Here is a 20,157-nt window from a genome sequence, read left to right as displayed (position 1 = left end):
ATAAAGGATGTCCTAATAAGTCATGGTGATTTAAAAACTGCATAATACTTCATATTCCTTAGCAAGCATTCATGACTCTCTCTTTTTTGCCATAGCCTTATCCACACCAAAAACAACTCTTTACCATACAGCATAACACAAGGGTGTCAAAAACCAATGTGGACAGTCCCATGCTGGCATCAGGCAGACTTGGCTGGAAAGCTCTCCAATTGTTCATTTAACACACAACTTACTTGAGTAATGTGAGATTTCTCTGAGTGCTCAGTACATTAGTTAAACATAGAGAAGTGTCTAAATAAATAAAAACAAGCAGCAACTGTCATCTTTCTGGAACCTACTTGAGTTTTGTGTTCTTTGAAAAATCATGCCCTTGGTATGAAACAGTTCAATTGCTTTAAAATGTGCCAGCTCTGTATTTTTCCCCAAAAGAAATCAATTGCATTTATTCACTTCTGCGAAAGAAAGTTAAGAGACTGTGGACTAAAAATGCATCATGGAATTGTAGATTTCGAAAAGGCCACAAGTGCCATCTACTCCAACTCCCTGCAATGCAGGAATCTTTTGCTCAATGTGGGGCTCAAACACATGATCCTGAGATTAAGAGTCACGTGCTCTACATGTGGCATCTTGTGCTCTACATGTGGCAGTATGATTACATGTGGCATCTTATTGTATTGTATTATATTGATAGGATACTGGGGTTGTGCCTCAAGATAGTCAGTGGTTGCATTTGTATATAACCCTGGCCATCAGCTGCATGAAGAAGATGCCTGCAAAAACTAGAGTTCTTTTTTTACCTCCCCATATCCAACCAGCTTAAGTGTTCCAAAACACTTAAGTTATGCCTTTCAAGTGATTAAATCACTGACGAGTTGTCACAGAGAAGAGCTCCAGTGCAATGATGCATTGTTCTATAATTTTTGCTGCAATCTTTACCTCATTGACCTGGGAATAAGCCCCACTGAATTCAGTAGGACTTACTTCTGTGTATATATATATGTTTAGGATTGCACTCTAGATGTTTATAAGTTGTTTCAGATGCAGGTAATGAACACAATAATTCATTTATTCATTCAGTTTCCATTTTAACCTGCTCTTTGGTCAAACAAAGGTCAACCATTCCCAGGACTGAAGCAGGAGAGAAGCTTGACATGGTTATTTTGTTATGGACCTCTTGTAGTACAGGCTCGTTCCAATATTTATTTTGCTGTACTTTGAAAGTTGCAACACACACAAATAAGTAGTATAAATTAGTCTAGTAGTTACATACAAGAGTAATACTCATCTGGAACTTTTTGGGGTCTCAAGCGAGCTGCAGGTCCAGGTACTACAAACAAGTCTTGAACACTATCCAAGTATGTATTTAGGTATGCTGATTTGCTGCAGCTTGCTGCCTCCATTCCTTCAAAGAAAGAAAGACTATTTGTAAGAATAGCTCACTGAGACAATATAGCTCACCAAGCAAAATTACTAGAAAGACATGAACAACAAATGAATAATAATAATAATAATAATAATAATAATAATAATAATAATAATAAATTTTATTTATATCCTGCCCTCCCCAGCCGAAGCCGGGCTCAGGGCGGCTAACAACAATAAAACAATACAAAAGTACAACACAAACAACACTCTAAAATCATTCATTATAAAATTAATTAAATTCAAGCCACTGGCCACCATTGGGCCAGAGCTCCGCGAAGATTGCCGAGGGAGGGAGTCAGGCTGTGCCCTGGCCAAAGGCCTGGCGGAACAGCTCTGTCTTGCAGGCCCTGCGGAAAGATGTCAAGTCCCGCAGGGCCCTAGTCTCTTGTGACAGAGTGTTCCACCAGGTCGGAGCCACAGCCGAAAAAGCCCTGGCTCTAGTTGAGGCCAGCCTAACTTCTCTGTGGTCTGGGACCTTCAAGATGTTTTTATTTGAAGACCGTAAGTTTCTCTGTGGGGCATACCAGGAGAGGCGGTCCCGTAGGTACAAGGGTCCTAGGCCATATAGGGCTTTAAAGGTTAAAACCAGCACCTTAAACCTGATCCTGTACTCCACCGGGAGCCAGGGCAGTTGATATAGCACCGGATGAATGTGATCTCGCAGCGGAGACCCCGTAAGGAGTCTCGCTGCAGCATTCTGCACCCGCTGGAGTTTCTGGGTCGGTCTTAAGGGCAGCCCCTTGTACATGTCTACTCAAAAGCAAGCCTCATCAATGGAACTTACCCCCATATAAGTGTGTATAGGATCGCAACCTTAGTAGTATAAATAGACTTTTACATTTCAATAACAGAGCAATCCAAACTACAGGAAATGGTGTAACTTCTGTCGGGTTGTTAGGTCTAATGAAAGAGCTGGAGGAGGTTTGGGATCAGGATCATGCTGCTATTTCTCCCTCCTGCTCCAGCCACTCCCCAGGATCATCCCCTTTTTTTGGCAGTGTGGGGGTTGGTGGGTTATGCTCACTTAACTTATGCTGTTCATCTGAGCCAGGGTGGAGAATTTATACTGGCATAGCCACAACTCAGTTGGGACAACCCAAGAGCTGCTGGATCCAATCTCCCCACCCCAGCAGGTTGTTTTGATTGTACCATAAGTGTTGTAAATTGTTGCCTATGTTTTTGTTTCTCCACCTCAATCCTAAACATGGAAGTAAGTCACTGTGACTTAAACTGGATTTACTTCCATTTATTCTGGACCCTTCTGAGGTACTGATATGAGATATTACAAATAATGAAGAGTATGAACCAAATCAAGTTAGAGAAAATATGCATTCGTTCACACATAAAATTTATAGGCTGCATTGTAACCACAGTTCTCTGGGTAGCTCAACACAAAATTACAGTAAAACAAAATATAACCAATAAAACACCAGAATATTGAAAAATATCCTTATTATTTGTTTGTTTGTTTTTAAAAGAAGTGTTCAAACAAGACCTGCTTAATTTAAATAAGTTTACCATGATCAGAAAGCAGAATAATGTTAATGCAATTATGGAGGTTCATCTGCTTAAGTCCATCCATCAGTAGTCCAACTATGCTGTCTACTCTCTGTAATGCAAGAATGACCTGCAGAAAAGAAACAAAAAAGGAGAGGCAAAACCAATGATAACTTAACATGTAAATAAATGTTAACGGTGATTAATATTTTCAATATTTCAACAAGTTACTCACATAGAAAAAACTTTTATCTCTAGGCCTGCAGCCTGACATACATACACACAAACAAATGGAAATCTAGACTGGTATTTTGGAAAGCATCACAAATATAGTTAGAAGAAAGATGTGTCTTATTTTTTATATTTCATGACTTAAATTAAGAGGTTGTCAGTTACATGTAATACACCATGGCCAGGTTAATGCATAATGCTAAGCCAAACCATGGTTTACAGCACAATTCTAACCATGTCTTCTCAGAAGTACGTTCGTTGAATTCAATGGGGCTTATTCCCAGGTAAGAGGGGTGCAGATTGCAGGCTTAGTCTGGGGTAGCACAGCAGCAGCAGGACCAGAGAAATTCACACTATGCCATGGTTTAGCTGAGCATTAGGTGTGAACTTGGAAGTGCTGTTATTAAAATGCTGCTTATGTACATGTAAGCTTCCAACAAATCTCTTTTTTAAAAAAATCACATCCCTGAGCAATTACAGAACTTAACATTAAAACCAAAAGTAAAATAATATGAAGTTACTTACTTCACTGCTAACTGGTCCATATCTGTGGCCTGAGGAATCTGGTTCTTCTAAATACAGAGTGTAAAGGTGTGGTCTATATCAAACAGCACCAACATTTTAATATTTTACATATAAATTCAGAGAGAAGCGTGGAAATATTTCGATTCAATATTATTTATGAGAAATAAGTGTGCACCAAGAACAAGAAAGGGTCTTGCAACACCATTACAGAATAGCTGAATATCCTAGCTTACATATATTAGAGAACAGGTGTGCCACACCAGCTAAGAGAACAGAATGAGTTATGAATCAAGAAATCTCCAGTTTGAATCTCACCTCTGCCATAAACTCATTAGGTGGCCTTAGGCAAGCCATTCTCCCTCATCCTTAGTCATGCCTCCCCAGATGAGAGATATGAAGAATAACAAGGACTGAGAATGCACTCCTAATCCTGCTACTGTCTGGCAGGTTTAATGGAGCAGTGGGGGCCACAGCACATTCACAATCACATCCTTGCTAAGCATGGAAGGTGAAAAGGGGAAGAGAAATTGCTCCAGCAGTTGGGAGATGGTACATTGATCAGCCCTGGATCAGGGGCAATGCCATCACACAATGGCAACAGGGCTGGCTTGGAATCAAAACAAATCCTCAGCTGGCTCAAACCCTCCCTAGAGTTCTCTGCTGGTTGCCATTGCCAGGAAACTCACTAGAAGCACTTCCTGCTGATCTTGTATTTGGCAGGCAGAAAGGGGAACTCTGCTCACAGGTGGCACACAGGGCTGGGCAGAGGGACATGTAATCCAACCCCAGCCCAGTGCAAATGGGGGTTAGATTACTCTGCCACTTAAGCGGGTTAAGATTGTAACTAGATAATGCATGAAAAGTACTTGAAAACCCTTCAAAATGCATGAGAAGTACTTTGGAACCCTTGAAAGTGCTACACAAATGATGATAAATAATAATAATGTGGTATATGCGCTGGCATGAAAGCTTTTTTCTCCACGAAAGCCTGTGCTGCAATAAATATATAGGACTTCATGGTGCCACAAGACCTTTCATCGCTTTTTCTGCAACAGCTTAAAATAACTGTGGCTCTGGAAACTGTTTGTTGCTCACTGAAGCAAAAACAACAAAACCTGTGGTTCAATGCAGCCCAACCCCATAAGCAATGAGTGGGCTGAACTCCCAAGCAGATGTGCATATGGTGGCAGCCTAAGACCACAATCCATGCAAAGTCAAGCACACATGAATCCTGCTGATTTCAATGGGAAAGTGAAATGTGTACTCAAGTATCTGCCACTGAAAATTAAAGGGGATTAAGTGCTGATCATGCTGTAACAAATGTACTTTGCTGCAAGACCCTATTTTTTCACATGTACCTTCTTCAGATGCTGCATCAGTACAGTCTTACTATGGAAGCTCATGCCACAAGTAATGTGTTACACTTTAATGTACCGCCACACTGTATATTGCTACCACAGCTACACATCTGGAGTTAGAAACTGAATACATATCTTACAGGGAGATGGAAACAGGCGTAACTTGGTGGTCTTGCTAAAATGCACAGCATTATGCAGTGATAGATGTCCCCAAGATCCCACAAGCAGAATTCTGCCCAAAGGATGCTTCTGCTGGTAGATGAAGGAGTGGATTCCATCATTTGTCCTTCTACTGTGCTTCCCCTTGGCCTTGGAAATCCACTCCAGAGGACCAGGGGAACCCTCCAGAACAGTGGGGGAGGTGGCAAGAAGGATGGTGGAGAAAAAAGGGAAGCAGCAAAAATTTCTTCCTTCCCACTTCTGCCAGCAGGAGTCTCCACAGGGTCAAATATTGTTCTGTTTGTGGAAGAGCCCAGTCTGGATCCAAGGCAAATAGCATTCAAGTTAATCATTGTCCTGGTTTGCTAACAGTCCTAAGCACAAGTATAGCTTTGAAATGTCATGCTCACCTTTCCTCTTCTGGTAACTGTAGCCATTTAAGAAAAGTCATTACTCTTTCTCCATATGTCACTGACCTAAATAACAAAACAAAACAAAACAAAACAAAAAGACTTCAGCTCCAAAACATGGTGACCAGGTATTACCCATTAAATATGTACAGGTGGATTCTGTTGTCCTCAGACCATTTTTTAATGTTTGTGTATCTGCACTGAAGTACCTGCTTTATTTATTAGTATTTAAAGGTAAAGGTAAAGGTACCCCTGACTGTTAGGTCCAGTCGCAGACGACTTTGGGGTAGTGGCGCTCTTCTCGCTCTATAGGCCAAGGGAGCAGACGTTTGTCCGCAGACAGCTTCCAGGTCATGTGGCCAGCATGACTAAGCCACTTCTGGTAAAACCAGAGCAGTGCACGGAAACGCCATTTACCTTCCCGCCGGAGCGGTACCTATTTATCTACTTGCACTTTGATGTGCTTTCGAACTGCTAGGTTGGCAGGAGCTGGGAGTGAACAACGGGAGCTCAAACCGCCGACCTTCTAATCAGCAAGCCCTAGGCTCTGTGGTTTAGACCACAGTGCCACCTGCGTCCCGCTGTATTTGCTTTGTATTAATTCATTTGGTCTGGGATTCATTGGTGGGGATGATGAAGAGAGGAGGTGAAGATGGCTGAGTTGCAGTTCTAAAGAAAAAGATGGGTAGAGGCCAAGTGAAAGGCTATTTCTGTGGAAGATAGACATGGATGAGACATAAATCAAGGACGGATTGGATGAGCCTGCCTTGTTAAAGCAAAAGAAAAACAAATGACTATTTGATGAATTGAGGAATATGTTCTTCCTATTGTGATATTGGTAGAAGAAATAAGATGTGCTGTTTCAAAACTTTTTTAAAATTCTGGGGTTTTTGTATTTGTTGTTCGTCAACTTAGAGACTCACCCATTGTATACTTTATAGATATCTGGAAAACTTCCATTAACGGCGACATCTGAACCAGGCCAAAAGAACGTGGCAGATTTTAGTCCTTGATACATAGCTGTCAACCAGATCTGTATGAAAGGATAGACAATTGCTATTCATTAAGTCTTTCTAATGATGAATTTCGTGAACTTTATTTCAAAGCTATTTATAGTAACATGGAGAGATACGTTTTACCAGGTCAGGTCAGTGACCCATGTGGCTCAGTGTTGTCTACTTTTACTTGCAGTGAGTTCAGATGTTCAAAGGTCTCCTGCTCCCTCAAAGCCCTCTGCACTGTTTCTCCCTTGCCGTCCTGTATACTTAAAACTGCCTCCTGGAATGCCTGTGTGATGCCGCCTCTCTTACTTCCTCTAAATCATTCCCCAAAGACCAACCTTTTCTATGAATGTTTTTTTTTTTTAAATAATTTTTATTACAGATTTTTATAACAGCACAAACATATAACAAATACATAACCAAACAAAAAAAAACAAAAACAAAAACAGAACAAAAAACATGTACCATTTCGTATCTTAGTTTCTTATACCTTACTTCCCCGACTTCCTCATGCCTCCCTTTTCTGTATTCCAAGTTCTTATCAATTACTCAGCAAATCTTCCCTTATTTTAATTAAAATTTGAACTAATTCCTTATTCTCCTTGTCTTAACCATTACTAATAGTAACCATTTACTTTCCAATCCAACATCATTCTAACTTTCATTAATTTTATAATATTTCTTTAAATAGTCCTTGAACTTTTTCCATTCTTCTTGCGCTGCTTCTCTTCCCTGGTTTCGGATTCTGCTCGTCATTTCTGCCAAGCCCATGTAGTCTATCACCTTCATCTGCCATTCTTCCAGTGTGGGTAAATCTTGCGTCTTCCAGTACTTCGCAATGAGTATTCTAGCTGCTGTTGTGGCGTACATAAAGAAAGTTGTATCTATCTTTGACACCCCCTGGCCGACAATACCCAAGAGAAAGGCCTCTGGTTTCTTGGTAAAAGTATATTTAAATACCTTTTTCAGTTCATTATAGATCATTTCCCAGAATGCCTTAATCTTCGGGCACGTCCACCAGAGGTGAAAAAATGTACCTTCCTTTTCCTTACATTTCCAACATTTGTTGTCAGGCAAATGGTAAATCTTTGCAAGCTTGACTGGGGTTATGTACCACCTATAGATCATTTTCATAATATTCTCTCTTAAGGCATTACATGCCGTAAACTTCATCCCGGTGGTCCACAACTTTTCCCAATCAGCAAACAAAATATTATGACCAATGTCCTGAGCCCATTTAATCATAGCTGATTTAACCGTTTCATCTTGTGTATTCCATTTCAGCAGAAGATTATACATTTTTGACAAATTCTTAGTACTGGGTTCTAACAATTCAGTCTCCAATTTTGATTTTTCCACCTGGAAGCCAATTTTACTGTCCAATTTAAACACTTCATTTATTTGATGATAGTGCAACCAATCTCTCACCTTGTCTTTTAGTTTCTCAAAACTCTGCAGTCTCAGTTTATCCCCTTCCTTTTCCAAAATTTCCCAATATCTTGGCCACTTCGGCTCCATATTTAACTTTTTAACTGCCTTAGCTTCCATTGGCGACAACCACCTTGGGGTTTTGTTTTCCAGCAAATCTTTATATCTGACCCAGACATTTAATAGTGCTTTTCTGACAATATGGTTTTTAAAACTTTTATGTGCTTTAACCTTGTCATACCACAAATATGCATGCCACCCAAATATATTGTTAAAACCTTCCAAATCCAAAATGTCTGTGTTTTCAAGAAGCAGCCAATCTTTTAGCCAGCAGAAAGCTGCCGCTTCATAGTACAGTTTAAAGTCTGGCAGGGCAAACCCCCCTCTTTCCTTTGAATCCGTTAAAATCTTAAATTTAATTCTGGGCTTTTTGCCCTGCCAGACAAATTTAGATATGTCTTTCTGCCACTTCTTGAAACAGTCCATTTTATCCATTATTTGTAACGCTTGAAACAAAAACAACATTCTTGGCAATACATTCATTTTTATAACTGCAATTCGACCTAACAAGGAAAGCTTCAAATTTGACCAAGTCTCTAAATCTTTTTTCACTTCTGTCCAAGTTTTTTCATAATTATCTTTAAATAAGTTCACATTCTTAGCTGTCATATTTATACCCAAATATTTCACTTTTTTAACCACAGTCAACCCTGTCTCATTCTGAAACCTTTCTTTTTCAACCTGTGTTAAGTTTTTCTCCAATACCTTTGTCTTTAACTTATTCAATTTGAATCCTGCCAGTTGACCAAACTCTTGGATTATTTCCAAAACTCTTTTCGTACTAGCTTCTGGCTCTTGCAATGTAAGTACTAGGTCATCTGCAAATGCTCTCAGTTTGTATTGTTTAGCTCCGACCTGAATCCCTTTAACCAACTGGTCCCTCCTAATCATATTAAGCAAAACCTCCAGGACCGATATAAAAAGTAATGGGGAGATAGGGCACCCCTGTCGTGTCCCTTTTTCAATCTTGAACTCTTCTGTAACTACATTATTTACAATTAATTTTGCTTTCTGTTCAGAATATATTGCACCTATACCATTCTCAAACCCTTGGCCTACCCCCATCCCCCGGAGGTTCTTCAACATAAAACTCCAAGAAATGTTGTCAAAGGCTTTCTCGGCGTCCACAAATATCAAAACAGCCTTAGTGTTTATATTCACTTCCAACTTTTCCAAAATGTCAATTATATTCCTTACATTATCCGACAAATGCCTTTTCGGGAGAAAGCCTGCTTGGTCCCCATGAATCTCCTCCATCAAAACTCTTTTCAGTCTCTTTGCTAAAATGTCAGCAAAGATTTTATAATCCACATTCAATAACGAGATGGGTCGGTAGTTTTTAAGTTGGGTCTTTTCAGTCTCTGTCTTTGGTATAAGCGTAATATAAGCCTCTCTCCACGTGTCGGGTGCCCTTTTCCCCTCCATAATCTCGTTACAGACTTCCTTCAAAGGTTGTATAAGCCCTTCCTTCAAAACTTTGTAATATTTGGAAGTCAGTCCATCCGGTCCTGCCTTTTCTATGAATGTTGGCTCAACTCTCTAGTTTCTATGCTCTTCTCTAATGGAGCCACACATTTCCTGCTTAAAACACAGCTAAGTTGTTCTTTCTCTCAAATCAGATCAATTGATGTGTGGGTGTCGGGGAACTATATAAAAAAAGTCTGTTATAATAAACAACAGGATAGAGATGGGGTGGTATTCAAATAAGTTAGACTCAGAGTAGACACACTGAAATTAATGGACCGAATGGATTGCAGCTAACCTCCTTTCTACACCACTTGCCAAAGCAGCAGTGGGAATGGACTGACCGCAGAATAAACAGGACTGTGTACACAGCCTCTAACTAAGCTTAAGCATGTGAAACTGAAACAGCTGCACCAATGAGGAATCAATAAACTTCTAGTCTTTACCTTCAAACCCTCCATGGCCTTGGTCTCTTATACCTTTACTGACATATCCTCTCCTTTTGATGGTCAGTTATCCAGTTCCATCACCTGTTCCCTGAAATGATTCTGCCCTTACTGCTTTGCTGTCTGTCTGGAACTGCTTCACAAGGCACCTTTATGCAAACACCTTGCTTAATTTCCTTCAAACCCACCTTCAACCACAGTTCCAAAGATTAATTGTAATTAATACAAACATGTGTAATTGAAATAACTGGATAGTTCAATCCTGACTTCAGTTCCCTCCCCCCATCTCTTTTGTCTGTTTCTCTTGCACTGAATTTCAGACTGTAAGCTCTTTGGAGACAGGGACCTGTCCTCTTGTGCTCTGAAAAGTGCAATGCACACTGATGACGCTATATAAATATAGCAATAGTATAAATACATATTCAGTTAGAATAGGTTCCTTTTTTTAAAAAAAAGATAAATAAAAGCAAAAGATACTTACATTTTCAATTCTTTCATGGGTTGTTAGCATATATTATATAATATATTGGCATATATCTTTTGGCAGGAAGGGCAGGATATGAAATAAGTAAAATATAATATAATTAGCACTTACTGGCTGTCCTTGGTACCACTGTGGATTAAACTTCTCTACATTTCTGAGAGTGAAGATAGCATTTCTCTTTGGGTCGTACATTTTATTATCCACTAGACCATGGGATTCTGGGTATAAGCCCTGAAAAAATAAGATTAATTCATTGCATATGTATCAACATTGCTTCTGCTTCCAACCATCTGAGGACAAGGGACTGTATTTGAGCAATAACACTTGCAGGTCCAACCAACTTGACATATTGCTTATCTTTACCAATCTCTCCCTATAATGTACAGCCCCACCAGAGTTTGGGGTGCTTGTAGGGCATACTCTCCATTCACATAGGACATCAGGTTAGTAGGACACACCTCTTAATGAGTGTGGGAAGATTAACAAAGAGGCAGTGTTAATTTGAAAGGCAAGAGAGACAGAACAAGAAAGAGGGTAAAGAGAGGTTGGGATGGGAATGGTATTTCAATTAGCATCATGGACTCAAGGGGTGGGGAGAAGATATGTAAAGGGATGGACTGCTTTCATATTTTTAAGTCACTGAGTTTTTGGCAAACAAAAGGTTAAAATATACTTTTAAAAAACTAGCCAAAAGATATCACATTACACACATGTAAAATGTTAGAAACATAAGTGTTCTGCTTCACCAGATTTTGTCTAAGGGCTCCTCCAGCAAACCTCTTTATTGAGGTTCATCCCGATTTGCTTGCATGAAGCTTAGTTGGTGGTTAGCTTTGTCCAGTCCTGATTGAGCATTTGAGCTGTTTTGTTTATGGGCAGTTATATGGAAATGAATATTCATCCTGCATTCCTCCTAATTTGGTTGGCAGGGGGTTTACACACCTTCCTGTTAATCGTTTATGCACCCCATCACTTTCCAAACCACAAAATCTGTGGTTGTTTTTAAGTGGATTCATTGCACTAGAATTACAGGGTACTTTAATCCACTTTAATTGTGCAAATATAAAGCTCTGGTATGTGACTGAATCTCTTCCACAAAGTACTGACAGTAACAAGGCACCCTAAATGGTTATGAGTCTCCAAAGGGTAGTCAAAATGGTGATTCCAAGATGTTGTTAAGACTCCAATTCCCTGCTACCCCTGCTCTCAACATACAGATGTTCAGGCTTGGGATTTATAGTCTTACTTAGGGGTAATTGCTAGTATCCAGGTGATAAAAAGATGATAACAAGGCTTACCGTAATTTGCTTTTTTCAGGACACTGATCTAATGTTTTACTTAAGAAATTGCATTGACTGAGGAATCTGAATTTGAGGAAAGCAGTCACCAAGCACTTCCTGAGACTGTGAGAATGGCTAGTTATTAGCAAAAGGATAACGAGATTCATTAATTACCCCTTTTAGTCTCTGTCAGCTATCATGCACAAAGCAACATGAAAGCTCTGCCTTAGGCAAGCAACTAATTTCTTCCTCCTCCGCCCCTGCCCACCTCTCTGAACTGGTCTGCCTCCGTGGTATTAGCATCTAGGCATTTCACAGGTACACATTTGCATTATGCATTTTCTGCAGTTATCCTTCTGTTTCCCACAAGAATCCTTACACTATTAACAAGCAATGGAACTTGAGAGCCAAAATTCTCTTAAAACATGCTGACTGCAATATTGTACAATTTTGCATAACTACAGCTCTCTTACTAATGATATGAACTGAAAATGAAATAGAATGAAATCCATTTTCTTCCTCCATAGGGTGTGTGTGTGTGTGTGTGTGTGTGTGTGTGTAGGAATCCCAAGATGCTCTTACCGTGACAATGCTGTAATGATTGGGAAATGTTTTTGATGGATACACTGGTCTCATGCCATGAGCGTATGTTCCACATTTTCCTTTTGTAGGAAGCAAAATAAAATTAGAATTGTCTAACAATGCCACATTGACAGATAATATATTTTTTCATACAAATACTTTACAAAGTGCTATAAGAATATGACAAAATTGTCAATTGCACCAAAGGTCATTTCCCCAGCTGCATTTATGGATTGGTAGCTGGCTGGAGCACAACTGGCTTGCAGTGACAGCGAGTGGCAACTATATTCACATAAACTGTCTGGGGGAGCCATGGGGAGTTCCTCCCAGACAACCACTACCGTATAGCAATTTGTTGCTGTATAGCAAATTGCTACCACATAGCAATATGCATGTGTCAACTGACTCTCATAAACATTAAGAGAGTAAACATAATATGAGTAAACATAAAAGAGAGTAAACATAACTTTTGACGCTAACAGTTTTCCACTTTAGAGTCCTGCCTCTTGTGGTTTTCAGTTTATGACCACCCTACATTGCTGGATCAATAAACTAAATCTTTAGAAATCTACAGAGACAGTCTTTGGTTTCTAGTGCTAACTTAAAAAGAAAACAAATAATCTCCAGAACTTATACTACCATAAACACATTCTAAAGATTGCTCTCCTCATCTCACTCTGAAATGGGTAATTGTGGTCAAACGAAAGGTACCTTGATAGGAGTCCTTATGGGCTTTTATTAGGCCCCATGACCTAGGCCCCAGGAAAAGAAGTCAACAGGAACAATTTAGGTGAGCAAAACTGCCTTCTGTTTACATACAGGACTTTCTGGACTAAAATCATAGGCTTTACCTATAACAGCTTTAAAACAGGCTTGTTTGGTTCACTTCAGTCCGGCAGAAGCCCCCGCTGGAGGTCAGGGATGGCAGTCGTTTCCCCCAATTCCTCTTCCCCTCTTGCTACCTCCTTTGTATTCTGGAGATTCCCAGCCACCCTTCTGGAGCAGATTTACAGTAGGTACAGGGGGCTAGAGGGAAAAGCAGGGGTTGTCTTGTCTCTCTCCCCCCCCCCAACTCTCCCAGCTTGAAATTCAAATAAATAAACCATGTGTTGGGCGTATGTTGTGTGAGTTGCTGCTTTTTAAAAAAAAAAATCAAGTCAACTGAAATTCTTGCTGGCTATATTCTATTTTTAACATTCTTCTGCCCTCATCCCCAATACTAACTCCTTAAGAGTCCAAGAGTCTTGTCTCGCCAAATTTTTCCATGTTTTGAACTGTGGTCACTTTCAAAATGATCGCAGTCCAGCCACAGTAACAGTTGTCTAATCATGCCTGCCCTTCATAGAATCCAGGCTTGGCTTCATCAAAGTCTCTCTTGTCTTTTGACTCATCAGCCGCTATAAAACTGCCACCCTCATTTGGGTCAAAATGAGTTTACGGGAAGTGTGAGAAGCTCATGAGAGCAGACAACATGTTCAAGGGGAAAGTACTGTTTAGATTTATTATTACATTCTTAATAGATCAACATGCTGTGGCTCAGACAGAGAAGCTACTCACGTAATTTGTTAATAACAGGAAGAAGTCTACCCCATGTGTGCAAATACTCAGCTCTGAATCCATCCAAGGAAAACAACAACAGTGGAGGTTTTGAAAACCTGAGCAATTAGAAATGAGACAGTTAAAGGCAAGAATGTATTAGCTGCTCACTCTTTCTCCAAGTACTCTTTACACCCCTTTGAGTGCTCTCCCCCATGTGCTCATAAATAAGAGAGCAGGACCACACCCAATGACCCCACACATGCCATCATGTCCCTGCTGTCTACAGATTTAAGGGAAAGTCTGAAGAGGGAAGCCACTCTATATGCTTATGCTTCCCTGTGACCCAGGATCCTTTGAAAGGCCAGCAGACGCGCAAAGGTGAGGCCAGGAGCCAGCAGCCCTCAGTCACCTGCTCCACAATTTGTTTGACACCTGAATAGGGTTAACAGGCACCAATCTCACCAATTCTAATTTTTAAGAGCCACACATTTAGATAAATTCAAGCTATACCTCCAAACCCTTTTTCATTGTGTGAAAAGACTGAACATCTAAACCACGGGTAGGCAAACTAAGGCCCGGGGGCCGGATCCAGCCCAATCGCCTTCTAAATCCAGCCCACGGATGGTCCAGGAATCAGCCTGCTTTTACATGAGTAGAACGTGTCCTTTTATTTAAAATGCATTTCTGGGTTATTTGTGGGGCCTGCCTGGTGTTTTTACATGACAAAAAATGTGTGCTTTTATTTAAAATGCATCTGTGGGTTATTTGTGGGGCATAGGAATTCATTTTTGTTTTGTTTTTCAAAATATAGTCCAGCCCCCCACAAGGTCTGAGGGGCAGTGGACCGGCCCCCTGCTGAAAAAGTTTGCTGACCCCTGATCTAGATGAAAGAGCACTGAATACATAGCAAGGAGCATAATGACATATGCTACAAAAAATGTTGCCATGAGCCTAGCCAAAGGCAACTCTAGTTCAATAAATATGCTGGAAAGTTCATTTATCTCCTTGGTAACTACAATGAGTCCTTTCCATTTATTTGCTTCATAAAGTTAGTTTCCACATTTTAGAAAGAATGGTACCCACAAGGCACAGAAGTCAAATAAATATAGAACAATAACATATTGTTAATTATAATTTAATAAATATATCCAAATATCATATAATACACTGGAAATGATATGTAAAAGCATATAATTTAAACTAGGGTTATCATTAGAAGTAATAAATATTGCAAGTACTAACTAGTAAAAAAAATACATTCATACAGAAATCAGTCCCTGTAAAACCTTAATATTACAATACAATCACATTTATGGAGGGACAGTGAGGAGTGGTGATGGGGAATGGCATTCCTAAAGGGTTGTCATTAAAGAGAATGGTAATCACTTGATGTTTATATAAGAGATGCTGTAATGAGCTCAGACTGGAGCCTGAAAGATTTAGGAAAAATGTCTGGGAAACCTGCGGAACTGGTTGGGAACTGGTTAAGCTAATTAATTAAAAGAATCTCGATCACTGGGGATCTGTAAGAACAGGGTGCAAAAATAAGAGATTGCATTAGTTTTGATGGACTTGACACATTTAGCTAAAATAGTTGGGTGATCTTTTAAGTTTACCTAGGTATTCACTATATACCAAAGTACCCTCTATTGGAGAGGAGCGTTTAATAAGATAGAGATGCTTCAGGCAGGTTTTCTGCTGCTAGCAGTGGATTTGGCTTGATGATCCACCTCTCTAAGTCAAATGTAGTGATGAAATGTACCAACGTTTTCTGAAGAAAGTGTGAAAGGAGTTCTGTACTTTTCTTATGAGCGGATGTATCATTTGAGCTTCACCAAATCTGTTCTAAACCTGTCATCTCAAAAAAAATGGGCACAAAACACAAACAAAGGCTGAGAGAATATCCTTGGGATTGGGGTTAAGTACCCAGAATTCTCATATTTCTATAAGAATGTTGTGCATTTACTTTTCAGCAGGCAGCTGATTGTCTTCTGCTTAGTTTTTAGCCATCATTCCTTTTCTCTTTTGCAAGTTGGATAGCACCTCCACACACACGCTCTTTGTTCCATACTAGAGTTTATTTTATAGTCAATGAAACATTTAAATAGGAGCAGATTTTATCATGGTAAGGCTGCTTTCTGAAGCACATTTGGTGGGAAGTAAGATTCTACTTGGCTACTAGCCATGATGGCTATGGTGTCAGAAGTGGAGTGTCTTGAATACTAGCTGCTGGGAATCACAAATGGGAGGGGAGTACTGGGCTTCTGTCCTGCTTATGAACAACCCAGAGACACCTGATTGGCCATTGGGAGAAAAGGAGGCTGGACAAGATGGTCCTTTGGTCTGATCAGCAAGGTTGTTTTAATGTTCCACTGAAATTAGTAGGACTTCTGAGAAAAATGGCGAAGCTTGAAGTGTTAGTTTACTATATATATGAAATCTTTTAAAGTTATATTCCTCAGGCACCGTAAGAGCTTCAAATCAATGCTTAGTGCCAATTTTTTAACTGAATGAAATGTCTAGCCAATTTAAAATAACAGGTTGGGAAGTAACTTGTTTCTTTTTGCAAATTGTCTTCTGGTTTGGCATTGGCAAGAAAAACCTCAAGTTAAATATAGTACGCTACTCATCCAAACTGTTTCCCTTTGGTCATATGTCAATCAGTTTGCCTCATATAAGTGACTGTTATGTCCAAGAAGATTGATAGCTTTGCCTTGTTTACAATGTTCACAAACATTGAGAATGCATCCAGACAAAACACCAGGATTCTCCATTCCAGAAAAAGAGGCAAAGCAAAACTCCAATCAGGTCTTATCAAATTGCACTACCTTGCTCTACAAGATGATAATGATTTTTCCAACACTGAGTGGACTTGTGTTAGCTGCTGTCACTGAGAACATACATGCACCTGCCACCAAACTTGTAAATAGGAGATACACTCCAGGAAATACATTTGATGGCTGAAAAACACTAGCCTTGGCAACTTTGAAAATTAGCAACTGTGAGGGTATGTGATTACTTTTAAATGGTCTTAGATATTCTAAATATTTTTAGATATTTTAAAAATTGTTTTGAAATGTTTCAGTTGGTCTTTAAATTGTTTTAAATATATTTTGTTTTGCTTTAAATTGTATTGTTTTGACTTTTTTATGTTTGCCACCCTGGGCTCATTTGGGATGAATGATTTGGCTATATCATTTAAACTGGCCCATATCATATGCCGAGAAGGGCAAAACACATCCAAATGTGATACTGTTTCCTTCTTGGCTGCTCTTTTGATTCTCAGTAGGTAAGATCCAGTCCAAGTTATATATATTCAGGCAACAATCCTATATGCACTTACTTGGAAATAAGTCCCCTTGAACAAAGTGAGACTTGCCCCACTAGAATTCCAACTGGAATCCATGGGATTAATGTGCTTAACTTTAGCTGGGTCTCTCCCACTAACATTTGTGTTGATGCTTGTGGGAGCAATGACTAATTTTAGTTGGAGCACCAAAAGTCTGAATACAACCAGTCTGGGCCAAGCCTTATGATGAACAGCTCAATCCTTATAATCTCATTAAAAACTTATGGAAAACTGGGAAAGGATCAGTCTGGAAGAATGGTTTAAAGCATAGGTGGCTGTTCATTAATGGCTGTTCAGATGTCCAACTCTCAACAGCCTCAGTGAACATGAATCTGGGCCAGGAAATGGGCAAGGAGCCAATGCCAAAGGTAATATATATGAAGAGAGAAACTTATGTCAGGAAGGATGGCAGGGATGAGAGAATGTGACACCTTCAGACGTTGCTGCACAACCACTACAGAAAGATTTACAGTGCCACAGCACCCTCTCTTTTTTAGAAAGATGCAAAAGTTATACAGATTCTTACCCTTCTGGGCACTGGGGTTCATTTAAGTCCTCACATTTTTCTTCAAGCCAGCTTGTCCTTCCTTATTTTCAAAAAGAAGGATATCAGTATATTATTCAATTGTTAGTAGCACTAGTAGCATTCTATTATGTGAAAGGGGAAAACTGACTTGATATGCAAGTATGGGAAGTTAAAAGCAATGCATTTCCTGACATTGAAACCCATCAACATGGTCATTTAATGCATTCTTTAAAAAAAGAGTAGGAGTACAACTTCTAGGAACTCATTCTAAGACATAGGTTGGGAGCCAAAGAAGTGTGGGGTTGGGGCTTCTGTTTCTTGAAGAAGCTGCCAGTTGCAGATGGTATGTTACCCTCCCCCCACTCACCTACCCTCTGGTCCATCACATTGCTGCTGCTTATCTGGAGGTTGACAGGAAGGGCCAAGCAACAGGGAGCTTGGCATGGCACAAATGAACCAGCAGGAATGTCAGATTGGTTCTGCAGGTGTGTTTGTACTGCACTGACCTCACCACTATCTTCTACTCTATCTCCTAGTAAGGAGCAGAGATGTGCTCTACTGGAGGTCAGGAGAAGTGGTGGTGTCCCATCTGCTACTGAAGCTGTCCCCATACACCATAAAAAGTGCCCCCCAAAGGAATTTAAAGCAATTTAAGATATATAATGGGATCCGCAGTTCTTTTTTTAAAAAAAAAAAGTTTTAAAACAAAAATAATAATCGTGTGGGAGTGTGCACCTAAACTACATCTTGTATCTCAACCCTAAATACTTATAATAGCAGCAATTAAGAAAATGTTATTTTGAATATTGACAGCATTTCTTTTTAACCCCCCTCCCCCGAGAAAATAAGCTGTAATCTTCAAAGTCCTTATTCCAGCAGAGCTGGCCTGATGGCTGCTGCTTCCCTTATTATTATTATTATTATTATTATTATTATTATTATTATTATTAGCTATAGGAGCAGTCTTGGGACTTATGCCCATTCCCATGCTGCACCTTCAAACTCTGCTGCTCAAGCTATTTTTCTCTTAGCCCAATGCAGCTACTGCTGGTGAGTCAGACCATGAAAAGTGGCTGAAACAATGAAACACATGACAGAAGGATAGGGATGATGGAAAGTTCATCTGCCGCCACCCATGCTCCCCATTTGAGGTGAAAATCAAATGCTTCATCAAAAGTCCCTGTTCTATATGTGAACGGTGGAGACCTGTGAGTGATAATATTATTTGGTTGGCCCCATTACATCTAGACTGGTCCGGGAGGGGGTGGAGTCAAGATTAAAAGGATTCCTCAGCTACACTTAACTGGTGGGATTGTGATTCTTGAGCAGCACCTCCAAACCCAAATAGCAAGCCCATTTTTGAAGGAGAGAAGACAAACCCAACAGAATGTGCCCTAATCCTTTGGGCAATTCCTAAGATTGCCAGAATGCTGTTGTGGAGTCTGTGGCAGCCCTAGATCAGGAAGAACCAGAATAGACTCCAGGTGGAGCCTGCCTGAATCTCCTGAATATTGGGCATAATCTGCCACACTTATTGTTTTTCAAGCACAGGCTACCTGACATATGAGTTGTTGTTGTTTTCCCCCATAAAGTGTCTATGTGCTTGACAACTGCAAGTATGGCAACAGTAGCTCTTTGGATCTCAGCCAAGGATAGGTTTCCTTAGATTTTTCAAATCAAAGCAGCTATCAATACCTTGACCAAGTAGAGCAAATAACCCAGTCCAATACTTCCCTTTCACAGCTTTTAACCAGTCAGCGATAAAAGAAACATAATATTTTACCTTCACACACTGAGTAATAATTGACACAGCAGTTGTTATTTTTCACACAGTCTTCTGAACAGGAGCAGAGGTACTCTGGCCGGTTCTTCTCCCCACACCGAAATTTGGTACAGTTCCATATATGAGCTGCAAATGCATGGAACCCACCCCACTTTTAGTTAATTATGGCTGAACTGGGTATTGTGTAGAAGGATATCTGAATGCAATTATACGGGTACAAAACAAAGAAGCAGTCGTTTCTTTGCTGGCACTTTCGTAGATGTTGCCTTTATAAAAGCTAGTCATTTTAATATCTTCTCCATATGTCTAACTCCAGGTTTGGGGGTTGTTGGCAAGGTGCCCCCTATGGAAACCTCCATGTCTATGACCCCCTCCCCTAATCCCTAGCAGCCTCAACTAGCAGATGGGGGCCTGGGTAAAAAGTAGTAGAAGTCACCACCTTGGCTACCATTGGTGGGTAACCAATGCCAAAAGAAGAGTGCCACCTTCTATGCTATTCTGACTCCTGCAGCCTGTTTAATTTGTTTTCATTTGACTTCCAGCCCTCCACTGACTATCAGGAAAGATAGAAAACAATATGCGGCTGAGGAACCCAGAGTAGTACAAGGCA

General features: G+C 40.0%; 1 protein-coding gene across 1 annotated transcript in view; it reads right to left on the bottom strand.

Annotated features, from left to right (window-relative positions):
* The window catches only part of ENPP1 (ectonucleotide pyrophosphatase/phosphodiesterase 1), a 45,895-nt gene that overhangs the window by 10,170 nt on the left and 15,568 nt on the right, over positions 1-20,157 (bottom strand). The window contains exons 4-13 of the mRNA XM_053381929.1: positions 19,548-19,673; positions 17,765-17,825; positions 13,908-14,005; positions 12,351-12,430; positions 10,600-10,719; positions 6,529-6,638; positions 5,606-5,671; positions 3,679-3,751; positions 2,944-3,052; positions 1,271-1,402 (exon numbers count right to left, since the gene is read on the bottom strand). Of these exons, the coding sequence (XP_053237904.1) occupies positions 1,271-1,402; positions 2,944-3,052; positions 3,679-3,751; positions 5,606-5,671; positions 6,529-6,638; positions 10,600-10,719; positions 12,351-12,430; positions 13,908-14,005; positions 17,765-17,825; positions 19,548-19,673 (975 nt within the window). The remainder of the gene's footprint in view (positions 1-1,270; positions 1,403-2,943; positions 3,053-3,678; positions 3,752-5,605; positions 5,672-6,528; positions 6,639-10,599; positions 10,720-12,350; positions 12,431-13,907; positions 14,006-17,764; positions 17,826-19,547; positions 19,674-20,157) is intronic.

Source organism: Podarcis raffonei, chromosome 3, assembly GCF_027172205.1.
Source record: "Podarcis raffonei isolate rPodRaf1 chromosome 3, rPodRaf1.pri, whole genome shotgun sequence".
NCBI lineage: Eukaryota > Metazoa > Chordata > Lepidosauria > Squamata > Lacertidae > Podarcis > Podarcis raffonei.
This window is presented reverse-complemented; position numbering and strand designations above follow the sequence as displayed.